Here is a 22,448-nt window from a genome sequence, read left to right as displayed (position 1 = left end):
AAAAAAAAAAAAAAGAGCGCCGGGTGGTGGTGGTGGTGGTGGTGGTGGTGGTGGCGGCAGCGGCGGCGCCTTTAATCCCAGCACTTGGGAGGCAGAGGCAGGTTGAGTTTGAGGCCAGCCTGGTCTACAGAGTCAGAGGCAGATTGAGTTCGAGGCCAGCCTGGTCTACAGAGTGAGATCCAGTACAGCCAGGGCTACACAGAGAAACCCTGACTCGAAAAACAAAAAACAAAACAAAACAAAAAAAAGGCTAAAGAAAGAGCACAACATGGGCCCTCTGCCCTTCACCCACAGCCACTCTGTAAGTGACAGGAGCTACTGTTAAGGTAGCAAGACACTCAGAAGATAAATAACTATGCAACGCAAGAAAGGTCCTGCACCAAATTTTCCTGTTGAACCTATAGTGTGAAATAAGCAGGCCTTGTGCTCTTGCCACTGCCTAGGGAGTTCCCACAAGGCCAGCCTCACACTGAATAGGGCCAGGACTGATGAACAAAGGCTTGAGGACAGCATTCTCCTGAGCGTACCTGAGGCACTGTATGAGGATGAGGATGGTGTCCTCCGAGAGAAGCTCTTGACCGCCAGGCTCTGGCCTCGCTGTTTCCGTCTCCAGGCTGTCCGGCACTTGGAGTCAATGCTCTGCTTGATCCGATACCAGTCAGATTCCGTGATTCCAAATTTATAGAAGAGGTGACCTGAAAGAACCCGTCCCAGATAAGAGCTCTCATATGCAGGCCTTGTCCTGAGCCCCACTGCTGAGAGCACCAAACACAGCAGCTAAGCACTGCTAAGAAACCCAGCTGAGCCTCTGGCCTACTCCTGGAGACCTGACTCATCTTCTAGAAAAATCTCACTTCATCAGGGAAGATCGTCCGTCCCTCAGGTCACTAGGGTCAGCAGGATCAGGTGCAGGTACTTATCGCTCTTCTTGTCTCTTTAACCTTTAAATAACCCAGCTTCACTCCAACACCAAGGAGACTCCATTTCTCACAAGCTCCAGACTCCCGAACCTGTAACTTCTCTTGCCCTAAATTCACAAGGCAACATACACCATCCTAATTGCCTAGAGAATCTAATAGAGACTTCACACTGCACTCATGCAGGTCTTGCCAGAGCTGTAGTCTGTTACCCTCTGCGTCTCTGTTTGGCCCAGCCTGCCTCAGTCCAGACCAGCTAACAGTACTGTCCCCCTTCCTCATCCAAAACTCCCCTCAGTGCAGCATGCTTGCTTTCTAGAACACCTGAAATGTACAGGAGTGTCACACAGTGCTCATACCCTTCCTCTCTTACAAATGCAGAGAACTTAGTTTTGTTCTGTGCCTGTCAGAAACCGAGGGCCTTGGCACTCAGTAAACTCTGGCTAGCATTCAGGGAGCAGCAGTCACCTGAAGATATTTGGCCAGTACTCCTGGACAGATGCTTGCTCCTGCATTCTTACCAGGCTGTCTCCTAAAATCAAGTTCTTACCACAGGAACTACCTCCCAGAGTTGCTTAGGATCCCAGGGAATGGTACTACCCACACCCAGCACTGGAGGGTGGGGCAGGAACACACAGCAGAGCATCGCTGGAACCCAAACTGCCAATCCTGAGGAGTACTAAGCAGGCCAGGAGCACCACAAAACAGCACACAGAGCCTGCCCTGTCTCACTACCTCATGCCGTGTCCCTCCCTTTTTTTCTTTTTAGAACTTACTTTTTGTTTCGCCACTCCTTGCCAATTAAAAATTATATTTATTAAACTGTGTGTGTGTCTGTGTGTTCCCAAGTGCACGCGAGTCCCGCATATGTGTGTATGTGTGTGTGTGTGTGTGTCTGTGTCTGAGTACACACGAGTCCCAGTGTGTTTGTGTGTGTGTGTGTGTGTCTGTGTGCACACGAGTCCCAGTGTGTGTGTGTGTATGTGTGTGTGTGTGTGTGTGTGTGTCTGTGTCTGTGTCTGAGTGCACATGAGTCCCAGTAACGGCAGAGGTCACAGTTACTGGATCACTTAGAGCTGGAGCTACAGACAGTTGTGAGTCATTGCTGTGTGAGCTGGGACTCAAACTCAGGTCTGGTAGGAGGAATGAGTGCTCTTAACCATTGGACCCTGTCTCTAGCCCAAGGTCCTTTGTCTGCCACTGCCCCAATGGCAGCAGGAAGGATGGTAGTGAATGACGTCACAAGACTTTCTCTTCAACACAGTGACCTCTATAGCTGGCTTATGCAACTTCACTGATTAACAGGAAAGTAAATGGAAGAAACTCAAACTATAATAATCAAAAGTCTAAGTTGGCAAACGTCCTGTTTTGGCTATTAAGGCCACTGAGTTTAGATCATCTACTGAGAGGCAAGTTACCACCCAAATTCTAAAGCTGCTTTTATCAATAGCAAACATGAGAAGCAGTGGAAACGAAGCCTTTAACTACTATATTAAGTCCTGGCATTAGGAGATGTCTTTGAGTTTTCTGTTTGCATATACTCCGCAATGACACAATGACAGCAGACCTGGAAGGAGACTGGCCTGCTGAGAGCTCCACACAGAGCCCTGCAGTACTTTTCACCTTCCCTCAGGAAAGAGAATCTGGGAGTGAGCTGGCAACTCTGGTTCTGACTTTCAGGCCACCTAAAATAGATACAGAGTTATCATTCAATAAACCACTGAGAAACCACATGTGCTACAAGTGGCTTTAGGTATGGACAAAGGCCTCTCTAGGTCCCAGGCTAGTTACCTGACTTCCAGTCGCAGTCACCACAGAACCCACTACTGACCCACTACCTCATCTGATACACATTTGAAAATCTCAGAATAAGAACATCATTGCCCTTGTGCCTGCTTTGAGGCAAAAACCAAGGAACAGGAGAAGCAATCTCACAGTGTAGCTTCTGGCTCTCCTGCTATGTATCCACCTTTGTCACAGCTGAGGACAAACAAGATAAGGCCTAATGTCATATGTTCCTCTGCTGCTCAGCAGGTCATGCAGTAGAACCAAGGCTCAAAACCAAAAGCCCTCAAAAGAACAGAAGCCTCCAGCTGGTGGCCTGTGGGTCACTCCTTGGGAAGTGGAGCACTTAGCTCATGGGAAGTCAAGGGCACTGCTGTTCTTCAAGTTGTGGAGGCAGTCAGCTTGCTCACACCCACTTATGGTGGAGCAGGTAGCATCTTCTCTCATTGCTAATGCCCTTCCACTCCCCAGAACTCCACTGCTGACTAAGATGTGATAAAGGCAGCCTCCCAGCTCCCACTGCATGAGCCTACACAGAAGCCTGCTAGGAACTGTGGGAAAGGCAACAGACTAGAGGGAACAGAGCTGCTCTCTTCAGTGGGTGGCACAGTGCTTCATCAGTCACAAAGGAAGGAGGACACAATCACTGCTAAAATAATCTCAAGTCTAAGGAGAAAACCAAGCAAAAACCTAGCTACCAACAACTCATCTTTCATGTCACAGACGTGACACAACTGCAGTTCCCCAGAAAAACATCAGAGCCCGCCAGGGGAATGGAAGGAGCGCTGGACGAGGGGTGCTCTGAACAGGCCTGCACTCAGTAAAGTTTCCCAAGCAGAGCCTACAGGCTCTCCCCTGCTCACCCTGACCTATCATTCATGCTTCCCCACAACTCCTCTTGTCTGTAGTTTCTCATGTCCATTCTAAGCCAGCTCCACAGCAGTGACTGATTGATCCCTTCTGAGAAGAGGTCTCCCACTGGTCTCCAGGACTCGAGCTGCTCTGCCACCAGCTTAAACTGACCAAATTCTACTCTGGCTCTCTAGGCAAACTGGCACTCTCGGGGTATCCCAAGACTCCTGCCAGGCCATGGTGAACCAATCTCACACCAAGATGCATTTGGGGAAGGCAAGGCAGACTCTTGGACAGATGGCCATATCCTTAGGCACCCCTTTCTCCCCCACCTTCCACAAACCCCTGGAGCTAAGTCAGTGTCTTAACTGTGGGGTACACTGGCCCAACACTCTGAAGCCCCAGGGCCAGTCTCTCTTTCTAAAAAAGGTGTCAAATACCTACCTTCTGTGGGATATTTGATAGAGCTGTGATTCCTCTGGCCCCAGTACTTGCCCATATGGCTGTCTTCTCAGTAAGGACAATGCAGCTGCCCCCTCTGGGATGATGGAAAAGCCAAAGGTGTGGCCCCAGTGAAACTAAACACACAGTTATCCCAGGACTCATCCTGCATGTGAGCAGAGGCCACCACTCGCCAGTTTGTTCCAGGTAGCTCTGGAATAAACAGTCTAGGAGGCTGGGCATCAGACTGGACCACTGATGAGAGGGGCCTTAGGTTCTTACACTCTTTCCACAAATCAGCAGGATGACACAGTGACAACCAGCTTGAGCAATGGGTGTTCCTCAAGTAGAGGAAAACAACCACTTCATGTTGGGCACTAAAACTGGTCCTAGAGTGCTACTGGCTTCCACCACAGCCAGGTCAGCTCATGGGCATGTCACGGTGCCAAAGCCAAGACCTCCCTGAGCAGAAAGAAGGTGGTACCCCACTCATGCCATTGGGAAGTTCAGGGGTACTGGGGCAGTGGACAGCAAGGAATCCCACCTCTGCTCTCTCTTCCCCAAAAGCAGCCTAAGGAGGAGTGAGACTGAGATCTGCAAGCCCCTGGAGAAGAACATTCCCGAGTGTCCCTCTCAGCACGGGGTGCCACACAACATCTTGCCAAAGCAAATCCTGAGTCCAAATCCCCATCTCCATGATGACCATTAAGCCTTGCATTACCCCCAGGATTGGATTCAACTCCCTGACCACCTCAGCAGCTTCAAAAGCCAAGTTGTTACCAGCTGTGTGAACTTACACCGGATGCCATAGATGGTGAGGGGGTCCAGTTGCTTCTTCCCGTGCTTGCCTTGGCCCGACAAGTTGGACACAGCCTGCACCTCACGGTGGAACAGGTAGTCCAGCAGTGTCAGCGCCATCTTCTCGGCTGTGCGACAGTTTGTGCTGATGTGCAGCATGTCGGAGGGAATAATGGCACAGCGTACCCGCATCTCAGGGTTATTCTCATCGCCCAGCCAGGTGCCATTGGGATAGTCCTCTGAGAGGAGAAAGGCCTCAGTTAGCAATGCTCAAGAGCATGTTCAGACAGTACAACACATAGCTCAAATATAAACTCCCTGGAGCTGTTAAGCCAAGCTCCCAACCTCCATCTGGCTGCCAGAACACCAGAGCTGAGGTGTAGCAGGCCCAAGCCATCCTGATTGTAAAGGAGTACATCGAAGCAAGATATGAGCTCAAATAACAGAAGTCCTTTGGGCAGATAGAATGAAAATGATGTCTCAAAGGTGGGCAAATATGATGGTGAAGCAGAATCCAACCACTGCCAGTTTTTTAATCCATGGGTCCAACTCATCTGAGCACACTCCAGTTGGTGTCATGTGCACCTCTCCCAGGAACCCTTTGCTAGGTCCCAGTCACAATACTGCCTTAAAACATTGTATTAGTCAGGGTTCTCTAGAGTCACAGAACTTAGGTCATCTGGGACAAACATCATGGGGAAACATGCTGGCAAAGTGGGAAATGGGCATGGGCTCTCCAGCTCTAGGTAAGGATGGAAATAGCTGAATTTTAGAATTCAGAAGATGAATAAATAATCTCTTGGTGGCATCAATGGTTTGTAAGTGGAAAGATGGTTCTCAGAGACAGGTTCTGTTCTAGAAGTCAGCCCGTCACTGCTATAGCCAGTATGCATACAAAAAGTCCAATGGGCAGGCTATAATGGCACATGCCTGAAGTCTCAAAACTTAGAAGTTTGAGGCAGGGGAATCATGAGTTCCAGACCGCATAGGCCACATAAGGAGACCCTATCTCAGCAAACAACAACAAAGGCTAGAGAGATGGCTCAGTAGTTAAGAGCACAGACTGCTCTTCCAGAGGTCCTGAGTTCAACTCCAAGCAACCAACCACATGGTGGCTCACAACCATCTATATATAATGGGATCTGAAGCCTTGTTCTGATGTGTCTGAAGACAGCTGCAATGTACTCATATACATAAAATAAATGCTTTAAAAAAAAACAATAATAAAACAAACAGGAGAAGACACCTGAGGGGGTGGGAGGTGGCAGGAAAACCATCTCAAGTCGAGAGAGGCCTAGGCTGTCATCACTCAATGATAAAGGGACAAGCAGGAAGAACTGGCATCCAGTGGGCCATGCTGGTTCACTCAGTGTATTAGCTTCCACAAACACACAAACCTGGTGCCCTCTGACCTTATAGACTTGTATAACAGTGGAGTGCAGGTTCCCATGGTAACACTAAATCATGTGTCTACACAGAATAAGACAACATCTACCCTCTCCCTATCTGAAACACACCTTTTGTAAATGCAGAAGGGGTGTGCTTACTGTACAAATAGGTCAACCCAATGTTACCATCTGAACAACACATTCTTCTAGTTTTATTTTACAGTTCAAGCTGAATAAATTTTTCTTTTCCAGTCATATAAATTTTCAATGATATCATCACTTTTAAAAACTGTTAAAATGAAAAACTTCCAGCAGCAATTTAGATTTTCTGCTCTTCTTTAAAGCAGGTCAGAATACAAGCAGTTCGGAGAGTCTAAGTTCCAGAAAAATAAAATGCACAGAGAGCACCCCCAGAAGAGCATCTCCACCTCCCGTGCTACCAGCAAGCACCAGTGCAGAGACAGTCTGGGTCTATGTTTCAGCTTCCCCACAGAAGTAAAGCAAACCCTGAAGCAGCTCCTTCCTGAGCCCAAGCATCAGGGGTCCTCTATTATCTCCAGGGCCTTGCCCTGAGCAAGTCTCTGCCCACCACGAGTTTGAGGTCATGTGGAGCATAAAAAGATACTTTGTTCCAAACTTTCTGTGCAACAACTGCCACTCAGCAACTCATCAAACAGTGTGGGTAGCAGAGATAACTCAACGTGAATCTTCACCTCCCCTGCCCTGCAAGAGCAAGAGACAGCACAAGCCTCCCCTGTCACCTACATCCTACACAGAACAAGAAAAGCTCCCTGACAGCAGCCCAGGTCTGAAGAGCAAGAAAGCCTCTTCCATAGTACACCATATCAATAACTCTTCTATGACATGAGCCAGATGACCTAACACTCCCTGCTAAGCAGCTACCCTGGGGCAAGGAGGCAAGACTGTGACTGAGTCCCACAGGTTAGTGGCCAGTGCTGCCAGGACTGGGGCAGTGAGTCTGGAGTGAGACACTGTCCTGCCTGATAGACCATAGGCAGCAGTCCCTTAATAATGATGCCATCTATCTCCACACACTCACTGACTCATGGCTCAGCAGGATAATTCACATTGCTGGTAAGACACTGTGATCTACCTTTCCCAAGGCACGAGAAAGCCAGATGGCTCTAAACTACAACCTCCTCTTTAAAAGCTGGGAAATGTCCAGTCCTAGAACTAGAGAATAGATAGTCCTGGTACTGTCTGCCACATGACGGTGGGTACAAAAGTGTTTAGTACGGCTGTGACAGTGCTCAAAGCCTCTGCTAACAACAAGTAACCTACTCAGAGGCACAGCCTATATTCAGAACTCTGGTACCAGTCTCTTATCTTCCTCAGAACACTAACAACAAAGCAAGTGCCAAGCATGATTCCTTTTCCTGAGTTCACTTCAACACAATCCCCAAATGAAACATATGTCACACTGATCACATCAGAGTCAGAGTCAAAAGGAGAAATTCTTATGATAATCACGGACTTCCCAGATTATCAAGATTCTGTTTCTTAGTGGTCTACACCAGGCCTAAGCAGCAGGCCAGACCAATACCGGGGCTCGCACAGCTCCCAAAGGAAAGGAGAGAGAACAGTCGGTCTCTTTGGCTGTTACAGGAGGCATGATCCTTACGAGGCTTCCTTGAAGAAGGAATGACTGGCACCTTTCTTCTCAGTATAAAACCAGCCAGCTGTCCTGGCCTGGAATTCACATGGATGCTAAAACTTACACACAAATGTTCATACACCACAATGTAAAACAGCCAAAACCAGAAATAATCCAAATGCCTGTCAACCAACTATGTCACACGAAGGCAAGCCTGGAGCCTGGAGCCTGCAGTCCCTGCCATACAAAGGGAGGGTCAGAGCATAGGGAACACAGTCCATGCCACACAAGGGAGAGGCACTGGTAATTCAGCCTCTGTGTGTACACAAAAAGGTCCAGAGCAGAGAGAATGTAGCTCCTGTCCCTGTGAGGGGAGGACAGGAGTAATGATGGCCTAACTTCTGGATGCCAGACTAAGGCAGTAATAATATGAGGTACTCAGAGGACTCTCCTTCACACAAGATGGTTGGCAGCTACAGCACTGACTGAGAGGGTAGGGAGTGACTAACTGGGCTAAGGTTTCTTACAAGGAGTGATAAAAAAAAAACCTTTCTAGATTCAGACAAAGGTGACAGTGGATAAACATGGATAAACTAACCCTGCTTCTGTCACTGTGACAGAAACAGTTTCTACTGAGGAGAGCTTTCCGAGGACTCAGTCCACAGTCACTGGCCCTGTGGTAGCCAGTCATTATGAAGGAAGCACATGGCAGAGGAGGCTACTCACCCGGTGGATGCTGAGACACAGGAGGCAAGGCCACAGAGGGTCAGGACCCTACTCCTCCTCAGGACCCCCCTCAGTGCCCTACCCTCTCCTAAGCCCACTCCATGAAAGGTCTACCTCTGAGCAAGAGAGCTATGACTGTGGTCAAGTTCTCAGCACACAAGCCCTTGGGAACAACAATCTAAATGTCAGCAACTGCTAGAATGTGCACTGTAAAACCATCAGTGGTGTGGTGTCTAGCTTCAACTCCCAACACTGCAATTTTGAAAGACATTATTTCTAGTATTTCAGATACATTAACATACCTAAGAGCAAAACTGTCATTACATCAAAAAGAAAAAAGTGCTTATAGGAAAAGCCAGTCATTTAGATAAGGAAACAAAAGCCTCCCAAGGTCTCACAAGTAAACAAAGTCTATGCATACACAGCATTTGCACACAGAGCTCCTTCCTCTCTCTCAACACTACTGTGGCTCAGTTAGAAGCAAGGAGGCACTTCAGACTCTTCAGGGAAGAAGAGCCTGCCCCACTATGAGGACCCCAAGAAAGCATGGGGAGGAGTCTAGGGAAGGCAGACCCACACTTGTTCTTCCTGGCTACTTACAGATCTCCAACACAAGAGGCAGCTCAACCCAAGAAGACTGTACTCCCTGAGCCTAGCAAGAGCCTCTGGAAACCTACAGAGAAATGCCAAGGACAGTGGCAGCTACTAGCACATGGTCATGAAAGCTATTCCTCCTCAGGAAGCAGGCCATCGAAGAAGGCAGCTCCACAACAGACAAGCCAGTAACATGAGAAAGGCACAGGCCCAGGGAGAGAAGCACAGGTGCTGGCAGCCACAGTGGGATGCCAGCTGCTTTAACTTTCTGTGTCTCTTCTAGCCAACAGTAAGTCACACCCCCTTCTTGCCAATAGTAAGCCACACCCCTTCCAGAAGAACAGCACAAAAACTATGAAAGCCCCCCGGGGAACGTACCTTCAGAGTTCAGGGTGATGAGTGTGACGTTGCTTCCAATGTTCTGGCTTCCTGGCTGGCCACAGTTAGACACGGAATCACTGGCCTCTGACCCGCTCTCCCCATCTTCATTGTGGCTGTCGTCCTGACCAGGCACTTTCACCACAATGGTGTTCTGACGACGCCCAGGAACAGCGCTGCCAGGAAACAAACACAGCAGCCCAGGCTGTGAGAGGACATGAGTGGTACACTGAGATAGCCCTGACTCCCACTGCTGTGTGGACTATCCCAATGTCTAGCTGAGCATGGACCAATGCACAAGGTGGGTCCCCCAACATGCGGTATGTCCCCACACACACCCTCCATGGAGATGAGCAGCAACATAACACAGAAACAATCTGAGACCAAGAAGACACATAATATAAAGCAACTGCTTAAAAATATGAACAGCACAAAATAAGTAAAACCACAACTCACTGAGACTCATCCTAGAATCCGGCTTCCAGATCTTAGAGGCCATCCTCACATGCACAATGGTCACCATGTGTCAGAGAGTCCCCATCCATCCATCACCCACGCTGTCAGACACCCAAGATGACTCAGCCTCCAAAACACCTCCACACTCCCTATGACCCCCACAGACAAACCCTAGAAGCAACCAACTTCCAAGGCAATCAGGATGTCAGGAGTCCTCTGGGAGCCATTCTTGGTGCACGGCCCTGAAGTGCAGCAGCAGCCAAACATCTAGCAGCAGAAAGTGCTCAAAACAGACCCAGGATTGATTTGTTTTCTGAATGACTCTGTCAACATTTTGGACTGTGACCTACTCCACACCACAGAGGAAACAAAGCTCTAGTTCCCATCAGCAAAGTCAAAGGGGCCTTAACGCTCTGGTCATCCCCAGAGGCAGGAGGGCCTTTCTGAACTTGACCCTATAGAACTACCCACGGTGAACTGCTCCTCAACACTCCATACCCATGACCTCAGTGCAGGCCAAGAGGCGCATCCTCTCCTCAACAGAGTGGCAGGCCTCCAGCACCCCACACAGCACACACACAGCAGCCCCCCGCCTCATGTTTCCTAGAGAACTGGTCCAGGACAAGAAGCCAGAACAAAGCTGAAAGGAGCCACACCCCACAGAGAAAAAAAAAAGCAAGACAGGAATCTGTGAGAATACTGTTGGTAATTAAAGGTGACCAAGCTTTCCTGAGGCACAGAGCCAGAGCCATGGGCAGAGGTCCTACAGGGCATGGCTCCTTCCTGAGGCACAGAGCCAGAGCCATAGGCAGAGGCCCTACAGGGCATGGCTGTTGTGCACTTTCATATCTGACAGAAGTTCCATTCAACACATCTCAAAAGATAGGAATGAGAAAAAAAGTCACAAACTCAACACAAGTACATTATTTACCAAATGGAGAAGAGGCTCAAGTGCAAAACAGACAGATGGGAGTGGCCAGCTGACCACATGAACTATCTAGCCTCTTCACATACCAGATCCAGCCCAGCGGGCCTCACAGCTGCCCACCCTTGTGCTGTCTCATCCCACCATTGCTAAGCACCAGGTTGGCCCTTCCTGACCTAAAAACTATGGTAGTTGCTAACAGAATGGACCCTGTGACTACAGACATGGACATGTGCTCAGACTGAACCCTGGCTCAGGAATGCTCACTTATTCTCATGATAGTGGCAGGGGAGGTGGGGTGGTGATGGCTACTGACTTGCTAATGATATTATCCAGGGAATCCGGTGCCCTGTTGCTCAATGGGTCTTCCATCTTGGCTACAATGGCGTTCTGCCGATCATTGTTGAGAATTACTGTAGTCTGGGGGACGACGCTATGAAACAAAAGAATCACAAGAAAAAGAAGACCTTAAAACAACAACATTCATTGTCAGAGCACATGAAGCATTCAACATGGTCAGCTCCTGGGGCCAACACCAGAAAGTGGGGTCCAGTCCAGAACAATTAAACTGGAGATGGGACTCTCCAGCTTTCTGCTGATTTGTATTCTTGTTTGACCCAAATATATAATGGGGGCAGGGTGGGCTGGGAACATTTAACAGAGTGGGTAGGACAGGCTAAGACACCCTCCTGTCCTATGCATCTGTAAGCCATCTCAGCAATAGGTCTATATGAAAACAGGTTCCTTTTCATTTCTCCTTTGGGTGTATGTATGATGTGTATATGCAGGGTGTGTGTGTGTGCACCACATACATGTGAGTTGTGTGCAGAGTCCAGAGCAGGGACTGGGAGTCTTCCTCCACTGCTCTCTGCCTTACTCATTTCAAACAGGGTCTATCACTGAAGAATAACCTAGTCCATTGAGCTAGGTTAGTAAGTCAGCAAGCCTGGGATCTGCCTGTCCCTGAGCCCACAGTGCTGGGCCTACAAGATATGTACAGCCATGCTTTTTACAAGAGTGTTAGGGATTTAAACTCAGACCTTCATGATTGCAGAAGCATAAGCTTACCCACTGAACCAGCTCAGCTCCCCAGACTCTTTCAGCCACATCCCTCCAAAACTATGATCTGGCTGGTCTCACGGCTGCCCTCCTCACATCACTCCACATCTGCCCTCTAGAGTGGGGCAGCCAAGCAACCCACAGGCAGCAAAGGAAAACGTACTCACACACCACCTGCAGCCCTCTGAAGAGTGCAGAACCAAAACAAGAGACCTTGAGGCTTGGGTTTGAGAAGAAATTTTAGGAGAGAATGGACCGGAGCCTAAGAATCACCAGGCCCAGCAACACCCAGGAGGCAGCACTAGGATATAACTGAGCAGGGCCATGGCTCTCAGGGACTCCTTCCCACTGCAATCCTCATGTCAACTCGGAGCCCTTCATGGTACAGAGTTGTCTAGTGTGGACTGCTGTGAAGAGCCAGGGCTAAAAAGAACTGCCACTTGATGCAGCCAGTTATATTACCTGAAAACCCAGTGTCCTTGTCCAGAGGAAAGGGCACTTCCTTACTAGAGAGGAAGTATAAAAACCAGCATGCCATTCACTTTTGTTTCTCAGTCATTCTACTTATTCTCTGGTGACACCTAAAGTGACAAACTAAGACTGAGTGTCCACAGGGATCCAAAGTAACCCAGGCAATCTCTGCCTGCTTCTGTGATTGTGTGGCCTCCAGCACACGAATTTCCCACACTCACAGCACAAGATGGAAATGACTGACATGGCCTGGTACCATACAATTCTATCAGCCACAGCTCTACCAAAGTAACCAGAAAGCATCCAATATTAAGTGGCAAGAATGCATAAATGCTGGAGAGTGACATACATACACACAAATGCTTTGAGGAACATTTGTCACCAAACTAGGATGGAGAATGAGGAAAATATTTTCAGGCACCTGAGAATTTGGACTTTCTGAACACAATATTACTTCCTTTTATGTCACAGGTGTATGACTGCAGACCATATGCTTCCTCATTCTCTTGTGTGACTTCTGGGATACCTGGGCTGAGCTACCATCCCAGTGACTTAGTCAAACACAAAACTGGGAGCTGCTGGAGGTGGGATCTCACAGATGGAACTCCAGCTCCTCATTAGTCCACTGTGGTCTGTCAGGGAAAGGTGATGGGGTAGGAGGGGTAACCTCTACAGGAGCCATCCAGAAGGAGGATTAATCTCCCCCAGCTTGAGACAGCCCCTTTCTACCACACCTTCACACGCCATCCTCAGACTTCACATATGCTCAGCAGCTCCTGAACTGGCTCCTAAAGTAAAGCATGTAGGAACACACACACATACACACAAGCACATGCACGCACACGCCACACCAAACAGCCATGTGCATACACAAGTCCCATACACTCAACACTGTGACGTAATTACAAGCTTCTTGGGAGCACACAGAGGCTTGTGAACACAGTCCCCAGCTATGACATCCATGTAGCCTGAACCGAAAGCAACAGCAGCAAGCAGCCCTGAACCCATGCATGAGTAAGAAGCAAGCCTCCTTTAAATGCCATCATACTCCACATAGGCACCTGTGTGGCTCTGGGCAGTATAGCCTCCTGCACAGGTCCGAACAACATCCCTTTCCCAGAAACAGCCCTGATTTGCCACCTCCTGAGATCTCTCTAGAGAACCATCTGTTTGTCCTTCAAGAATGTTATGAGCCGGGCAATGGTGGTACACGCCTTTAATCCCAGCACTTGGGAGGCAGAGGCAGGTCGATTTCTGAGTTCAAGACCAGCCTGGTCTACAGAGTGAGTTCCAGGACAGCCAGGGCTATATGAGGTAACCCTGTCACAAAAACACAAAAAAACAAAAACAAAAACAAACAAACAAAAAGACTATTATATAAAAGAATTTGCAGGCCAGCCATAGAAGCAGCTCATGATTATTGTTGCTCCATGGCATGGATTATAAGTCTTGCTCACTAAAAAGTGGTAAGAGTCTCTGTAGGTTTCCTCACGACTGTGCCTTGATCATGAGCACACATGGTCCTGAGCACCACTGCCTGGCCATGTAGGAAGGACATCCAGCTTCTAAGACCTGGCCATGCTGCTGCACATGAGAGCTCCTGTCTTCCACATTCCTTCTGGCATCAAAGGCTATCTGTCATCCTTTGATTCATCTTAGCAGTGTACAAGCACTGCCTGCACCACCATCACCCCACTGCCCCCCACTACTAACACCCCATCTAATCCCCACACCACCACCCCACCACCCCCCCAACACCACCACAGCTGGCATATTCTTATGAACAAGAAGCTGAAGACTTGCAGGTATCCCTCAGGCTAGTCTCACAGTAACTTCATTTACTGCTGAGTTTAGAGCATTCTGGCTTTAGAACATCTTCACTTGTCTGTGTTATTCTTTCTATGTTCTCTCAGATCAACCTATCCAAGGCTAGGCTCAAACTTACAACTATTCAGCCTCCATCTCCCAAGTGCTAGAATTACAGGAAGTACAGTCACATCTGGCCTGACTCTTCAATTTTTTTTTTTTTTTTTTTTTGGTTTTTCGAGACAGGGTTTCTCCTTATAGCTCTGGCTGTCCTGGAACTCACTCTGTAGACCAGGCTGGCCTTGAACTCAGAAATCTGCCTGCCTCTGCCTCCCAAGTGCTGGGATTAAAGGCGTGTACCACCACTGCCTGGCCTGACTCTTCAATTCTTAAGTGATGCTGATTTGTGGCTGAAATTATACATGCTAACTATCCCCTCACCTTTACATATTATTATTCAGTAGTAAAACATGCTCTATACTGTGGCAAAGCAGCAGCCACAGTCCAGGTATGAACAAGGCCCCTTCACCTACTATGGTCAGGGGAGCGTCAACAATCAACCTGGCAGCACACAGGATGACAAGCACTGGCTGCAAAGGCTTCAAGAGAAATGAGGTAGGTATTCATTCCAAGTACTTTGAGACAGAACACAGGGAACCTTCTACATAGCAGCATGAGATGAAACACTTAAGTACATCACACACACACATACACACACACACACACACACACACACACACACACACACACACACACGAGAGGGAGGGGAGGAGATAGGATGATGCAGAATCTTCCAAAGAGGCCGTAGCCAAAATACAGACAAGGGCATCTCAGTGCTTCTGCCACAGAGAACAGCTCAGAAAGACATTTTACCAGCTTGAGACCATAGAGCTAGCCAGGCATAAGTTAGATGTGAACACATGTTCACTTATAACAACAACTTTCTAAAACAAAACAAAAAGCTGAGCTCACACTACTTCTCACAAATTAGAACTTTCTGGGAGAAGCCAAAGCCCCCTTAAGAGAACCTAAGACCTCTTTTTACTTTATAATTGCCCTGGGCAATTCTCATGAGACCTTTGGCTTTAAAAACAACAAAAGCAAACCTGCTCATCCCTGCTATAGTGTCTACTTAGCACCTCTGGCTTCTGGTAGTGACTTTCAGTCTACTTTGTTCAAGAGTGCATTGCCAGCACCCCAAGACCACCAACCACAAATGAAGTCTGCTGCTTCAGGCCCACATAAATTTAAGACTGGGCTCATCCTGAGCTAAGTGTCTTGGGGTTCTGGGGTCTTCATGAAGCTAGCCAACATCCCAAAGAAGACAGAAAGATGGAGCACCAGAGCCAGCAGGCAGGCAGCACTAAGCATACAAGCAGAGGCTGTCTAAAGCCACCTCACCCGCCAGTCAGAAGTTGATATTAAGCACCAAAAATTAAAGATTTAAAATCCAGTGAGTTTCCTGGGGTGTGGCCAGCATCCCAGGAACTTAGGACTTTTTACAGGTCAGAGCCACTGAGGCTTACAGTAAGTCGATGAGTTCACAATACGCTCATGAGTTACCCTAGTCATGGTAACTCCAGCCTGCACTTTATCCCCATCTTCTGATGGGCAATACAGATATCAGAAAAGTCTCCCCCTAAGCCCATAGTGGCTCATGTCATGAATCCCAGGCTGGAGAGACTAAGGCAGGAAGACTTCTGTGAATTCAAGGCCTACTCAATGAGAAACATTAATCCAGATAGCTGCCCTGACTTTTTTTTTTTTTCCGAGACAGGGTTTCTCTGTGTAGCCCTGGCTGTCCTGGAACTCACTCTGTAGACCACGCTGTCCATGAACTCAGAAATCCACCTGCCTCTGCCTCCCAAGTGCTGGGATTAAAGGCGAGCGCTACCACTGCCCTGCTAATTTTTTTATTTTTAATACTAACAATGCACAGTAGTGTATCATATTAGAATAGAGAGTTTGTTGGAAAGGGTAGGAGAAAGTTCTTCCTGAAGATGAACCAGAACTCTGAGTACCTTCAAATAACAGAACTGTATCAACAAAAGGACAGAATGCATGGAAATGAGCTCAAAGAAGATGGAGTAAAGGCAAAGGAATCCTTTGTGAGAGAAGGGAAAACTCCAGTCAGCAGGGTCGAGTTGCATAAGCCAAGCTGGCCTCCAGTTCCTAGCATCCTCTAGCCTCAATCTTCTAAACGTTGGGATTAAAAGTGCACTGCATGCCAGGCTCTTTTCTTTTCAAGTCCTGAAGAAAAGCCACTAAAATAAATGAACTTAGGAACTGGAGATAGGCCATAAAGGTATAACAGCTACTAGTATGTGCCAGACTTCATGTCAATGTTGGGAGGTGAATTCAGAAATGAGCAAACAACTGGATACTGAAATGTAAAGATTCATGGTAGGGGGTGGGGTCATGGCTCTTTCAGGACACAAGATTAGTTCCCAGCACCCACATCAAGGCGCTCCCAAACACTGTACCTCTAAATATTTATGGGAGCTAAGAATCAGTTTAGTCAGTAGACAGCTTGCCTTCCATGCACAGTCCTGGGTTTGAGCCCCAGTACCTCACACATAAGGCATGGTGCATGCCTGTAATCATAGTGCTCAGGAGGTGGAGGCAGGAGGCAATCAAGAGGCCAGGCTAGCATATGTAAGACCATAAATACAAAGTACTTAGAAATACAAGTATGTACAACAAGGAGAAACTAAAATCCTGACACAGAGATGAGAAGATTCACTGTGTCCGAGAAACCACCTTGGGTACATATGACAACACTTCCCAGAGCAACCTGGAGCCAACACAATTCCCTTCAAAGAGCATGAGTTCTGTGGGTACTGGAGAAGGCCTCTGAGCTGCCGGACCACAATCTAGCAGGACAGTTCGATTTACTGTGTTGGCTTTGAGGGCTGGAATGTGACTGAGTCATCAGGGTTTGGTAAGGACTCCCCAGCCTTGTGTGTGATACCTTTAGTTAACAGCCCTGTGTGTGATACCTTTAGTTAACAGCCCTGTGTGTGAATCCTTTAGTTAACAGCCCTGTGTGTGATACCTTTAGTTAACAGCCCTGTGTGTGAATCCTTTAGTTAACAGCCCTGTGTGTGCATCCTTTAGTTAACAGCCCTGTGTGTGCATCCTTTAGTTAACAGCCCTGTGTGTGAATCCTTTAGTTAACAGCCCTGTGTGTGCATCCTTTAGTTAACAGCCCTGTGTGTGCATCCTTTAGTTAACAGCCCTGTGTGTGAGGAGCCTGAGGCTGAGCAGAGCATCACAGGCCTGACAGGAAGATCAAGTACGGCATCAAACAGAAGCATCCAGAACTCATCATCAGATAAGAAGTAAGCAAGCCCATCATCATTTCAGAGACCAGGCGCTCCACAGTCAGACAGCCCTACCTTCGGCCTGCCACACTCTCAGCCTACAGAGCAGAGGCTTCTGACTGAGAGTGCTGAAGCATGAGACATCCCTACAGCACTCACAGGATAAAGAACGTCAACCGAGAGACCAGCTCTCCAAGAAGCAGGTAAGCTAGCAACCAAATTAGCTTCCTTTAACAAGAAAACAAAAGACCACCAAGAACTAAGAGTTGGCAGCCAGATTGCTACAGGGAGTTTAAATTTTCACTAACATTTCAAGTCTCTAACATCAGTAACTGTCAGTTCAGAGAAAGGAAAAGAAAAGAACAAGAATTCTCCTGAGGAAGTTTTGCACCACTGCCCTGAAGGAAGTTTTTTTTGTTTTTTTGTTTTGTTTTATTTTGTTTTCAAGACAGGGTTTCTCTGTGTAGCCTTTGGCTGTCCTGGAATTCACTCTGTAGACCGGGCTGGCCTCGAACTCAGAAATCCACCTGCCTCTGCCTCCCAAGTGCTAGGATCAAAGGCGTGCGCCACCACCGCCCGGCCCTGAGGGAAGTTTTAAATCACATTTTTTTTTTAATTTTTGGAAACCATTGTTATACAAAATCCTTTTGTGTGTGTGTTTTGTTTTATTTTGTCTAGTTTTACTTTTGAGACACAGTCTCATGTTGCCCAGGCTGGCCCCAAGCTCACTATGTAGTCAAGGATAACCTTGAACTTCTTACCCTCCAGTTTCTTCTACCTCTTGACTGTAGGGATGATAGTCATGTGCTACCATGTTGGGTTTATGCAGTGCTGGCAATGATTGAATCACTGGTTCTACACAATGAACCATCTCTCCAGTCCTAATTTTAAACCTTTTAAAGAAAAAAAAAAAATCTAATGCTTTAAAAAAATAAGAAAAAAATCTCTATCCTAGGTAATAGTCTTAGTTAAATACAATGAGAAATGCTTTGGTTCTAATAACAGTTGTTGAGTTGTCAAGCAGTATGTTCCATAAGCTAACCCTGGAGGCAACACCCTGCCTGTGTGGGAGCTGCCTGCACAGTCCTAGAATGCATTTACACTGTACCAACACTCCTGCTCTGTCATTAGGCTGTGTCTAGCCACAAAGAGCAGGAAGGTAACTTATTCACCATTTGTATAAAAATGCCTGTGCTGGCCCTTAAGGCCTTCTGGTTAGGCAACACAGTACTGGTCTTATTAGAATGCTTGAAGCCCAGCATTATAAAGGTTGGCTCACCAAACCACTGGCTTTCACAACAATGCAGATGCTTCAACAACTACTGCTTCTCCAAATGTCTTCATCATTAAAATACCTCATTGCTATCCCTAGCGGTATAACTATGTAAAATCAAATTCACAGCATACCTGCAGGAGAGACAAGCCAGGCACAACAGAATTAAGTCCATTTCCATCTCTGGAAGCTGAATGTCACTGCTGGATGAAACCCCATCCCTGTAACCTCACAAACATTTTTATCATGATTAAGCTTTGGCATCAAAGAAAACAGGCCTTCTTTTCTTTTTTTCTTGAATTTGCTCATTCAGGTGCGGAATCTGAAAATCTGGACCCCATGCCAGCCGAGGTTGGCAGTGCTCCATGGCCTTCTGTCTGCCAAGGAGCACGAACAATTAGAAGAGCACCCTTGGAGCCCAGCAGCCTCAGCCTTATCCAGCCAGGTGTCAAATGGCCAGCAGGGGGCATAGATTTCCAGAGCAGAAAGAGGATCTTGAGTACCACCTCCTGCTAGATCTGGACCTCTGCAGCATCTCCAAATGGGAGGCAGTGTCCTTCAAGAACATCTCTAGGCATTCTCTTGAGGCCTCCTTAGAGCTGAAAGAAAGACTCTGGTGATGGCTCCTATGTTAGTCCTGTGAGTCACACTCAAAGCCAGCAAGTATGGCCCAAGGTTTAAAGTTCCTTGTCAGAGCGCATGATCTGGACAGAGATCATTCAGCTATGTAACTCCTCCTCATCAGAGGCAGCAGGTAGGCAAAGCGCAGCACCTCAACATTCAGTATGGTGCCACCTTTTAGACAGTTCTAGAAGCTAGTCTATGCCCCACTGCCTAGGTTCTGTGTAACAATTCTCATTTCTTCCTGAACCTGTATCAATGACTTCATCCACCCATTGATGACGTCCTGGGATTCTGCTCTCAGGTTTCCCATTAGCAGCCTTCTGGAGCATGTGGCCCTGCCACCACAACACCCAGGTAGTATCCCGGCTCTCATCTTTCTAATAAGGGAAGTGGAACTTGGAAATGTTTGGGCCCTGGGAATGTCCAACTAGGTGATCTTGGCACTTAGTGCTCACAAACAGACAGAATTCCAAAGTGTGTGCCCTTGAGGTCAGGCCTCAAAAAAAATACCCTCTTCCACTCCTGCTCCTCCCATAACCTGGTAGAACTAGAACAGAGAAAAAAGATGTCAACATTTCCCCAGCTCCTGAAGACACCATGTTTCACGAGTGACAAAGTCCAAGGTGCTGTTCCCAGAATAGACAGTATCTTGTAAGAAGCAAAGATCACTGCTCTTTTGTTTTACCCTGGGGACAACAGTGCTGTCTGTTGCAGGCCCAAAAGCTCTGGAGTCAGTGTGACAAACATGGCTACTAATGTAAAATGCCACTAGAGTCTAAGTGTGATCAAGGAGACTAAAGTGTTCTTCAATGCCTGAGACAACAAACACAAAACCCTCCCACATGAACACCCAAGGTCCTGAGCATTCACATGAGGACCATGTCTGACTCTAAGCCCTGGCCCAGGTGGAACTCAGACAGAAGACATTCTTGCAGTTTTTATGGAACATGAACTTTCTAGGAACTCAACTACTGTGTCAGTCTAGAAAGAACTACACTTTGCTTCATTGGAAACAGCACAAAGAACTCAGTATTCTGGAATATTCCACTGCCAGTTGGTGATGCCTACAAGTCTCCAGACTGCATCTCTGTTCACAACTGCATGCTCAAGCACAGACTCTTCCATACATGCTGTCCTTTCATGCCTCCCATTAACTCTTAAAGCTGTATTTCCAAACATTATGTTTGGAGACAAAGGGGCATTTCAAAAGAGAGCCTGCACAGACACAGTGTGCACAAGTGTGTAGGGGGGTAAGGTAGTGAGCTGAGCAGCCCACTTCATCATAAGAGAAACCCTGCCTCTCCTGAGATGCTAGACCACACAGAAGGAGAACAGAGGGAATCTGGGGTGCTCCTGAGAGTTACCAGAGGCACTGAATAGCTCCATCCAACAGGCCTCATCAGGAACTGTCTCAAAGAGGACAGGCAGTTACTTGGTACTCTTGAACATCCCAAAACCATCCAAAGTAATCTCTCCTCTCCCTCCCCACACCCCTTTAAATCCACAAAAGCACCTACTGTTGCTCTAGTTACCAGCACACATGGGCAGGGTGGCACCCACCAACCGCCCACAGAACAACAAAGCCACTGGTGTCCATTTAAGCTGCTGAGGCTGGTGTTGCCACTCTACTGTTCTGCTCTTCCCAAACCCAACAGCCAAGAGCAGGCCTTGGAGCACAGAGATGACACTATGCCCACTACCGTGAGCAGACTTCTTCCTAGACACCTCGGGAGAAGATAAGAACAGAAGGAACACTGGGTGGGTGTTACCACTCACAAGGGTCTCATGTCACACTGCCTATGGACCCAGTGTGAGAAGGGCACCTTCTGAGGCATCTTTCCATCCCACTGAGCCAGGCATGAAAACTTCCTTGCCAGCAGAGTGCAAACCATGCAAAGCTCTCTTGGAGCCCGCAAACCTATTTAAAAATTAGGCATAAGGCAAGTCTCAGACTAAGTGGAAAGTTTGCTACAATCAAGTAAAAATTATAAACACCACCCCTGAAGAAAACATAGGCAATAACCAGCCAGAGACAGAAAGAAAAGAAGCAACATACATGGGCCAAGTTCATGACCAGGTGCAAGGAAAGATGAGTCCAGCTGCTTAAGCCAAGAAAGAAAGTTGGAGCGACTCAGGCCGTTCGAGCAGAGCCTGTGTTTGGTTTCGGTCTAAGTGAAACCAGCCCCATGGAAGCACCAGGGCAGATATCCGGGGATAGGGCAGATCAGTAACAGCGGCGCCTGGGCTGGCACGGGAGCACTTTCCCAGGGTGGCCTTCAGAGCCTCGGCTCTTCTGGACTTACCATCGCACTTTGTTGCAGGTCTGGGTGGCGCCAAGTGGGGAACCTGCCACCATGGGGACCTGGATGGGACTGTGCTGTTTATTGGTGACCAGGTCTAGCTTCTCTTCCAGAGATTTGCAAGTAGCCTCGAGAGCTTGCAGCTTGGCCTCAATGCTATCCAACCGCAAACATATCGTCTGGTTAATAGAGTACAGGAAAGACTGGAAGTGAAAACAGAAAAGCTTCAGAGAGGGTGTCTTCCACTGTGAGGAGCAAGTCCATAGGACCCTAACTAGCTCCTAAGTCCACCCAATATATTTCGGCTGAATGAGCCCTAGGCCATGTTAAGGTATTCAGTGAGAAGCCCTGAGCAGGGCCTAGGTATTCAATAAGGAGCCCTGAGCAGTGCCTAGACATTCAGTGAGGAGCCTAGCCCTCTGGGCCCTAGTAAGCCCCTTGCAATCTCACTTCCACTAAGTCCATGGAGTAATAAGCTTGTCACCATGCTCATCCATAGAGTTACACAATAAAGCTACAAAATCTTTCTAATGCTAACAGATAATACCTACTATCCAAACCCTGAAGACCAAAAAGGATGGCTGGACACAGGTATATCTCACTAAAATCTGTCAATGACCCCTTCCAGGGACCTTCTAAATATCAAGTGTGCCACCTAGTGGCCCAGAAGAGGAGCAGTTTCCAACTACCAAGCTCAAAGTCAGCAGCAGGCCATGT

The 22,448-nt window shown here is 47.8% G+C and overlaps 1 protein-coding gene across 8 annotated transcripts in view; it reads right to left on the bottom strand.

The window, feature by feature from the left end:
- Positions 1 to 22,448, bottom strand: part of Banp (BTG3 associated nuclear protein) — a 76,081-nt gene that overhangs the window by 28,698 nt on the left and 24,935 nt on the right. For 5 of the 8 annotated variants that reach the window (XM_031341646.1, XM_031341651.1, XM_031341648.1 and 2 more), the window contains exons 4-8: positions 21,735 to 21,934; positions 11,192 to 11,308; positions 9,495 to 9,670; positions 4,793 to 5,032; positions 528 to 695 (exon numbers count right to left, since the gene is read on the bottom strand). In XM_031341646.1, coding sequence (XP_031197506.1) covers positions 528 to 695; positions 4,793 to 5,032; positions 9,495 to 9,670; positions 11,192 to 11,308; positions 21,735 to 21,934 — 901 coding nt within the window. The remainder of the gene's footprint in view (positions 1 to 527; positions 696 to 4,792; positions 5,033 to 9,494; positions 9,671 to 11,191; positions 11,309 to 21,734; positions 21,935 to 22,448) is intronic. The other 3 variants (XM_031341649.1, XM_031341650.1, XM_031341653.1) reach the window with 1 other exon arrangement.

Source organism: Mastomys coucha, unplaced genomic scaffold, assembly GCF_008632895.1.
Source record: "Mastomys coucha isolate ucsf_1 unplaced genomic scaffold, UCSF_Mcou_1 pScaffold22, whole genome shotgun sequence".
Classification (NCBI taxonomy): domain Eukaryota; kingdom Metazoa; phylum Chordata; class Mammalia; order Rodentia; family Muridae; genus Mastomys; species Mastomys coucha.
Note: the sequence above shows the minus strand (reverse complement) of the source record. Positions and strands in the feature narration are given on the sequence as shown.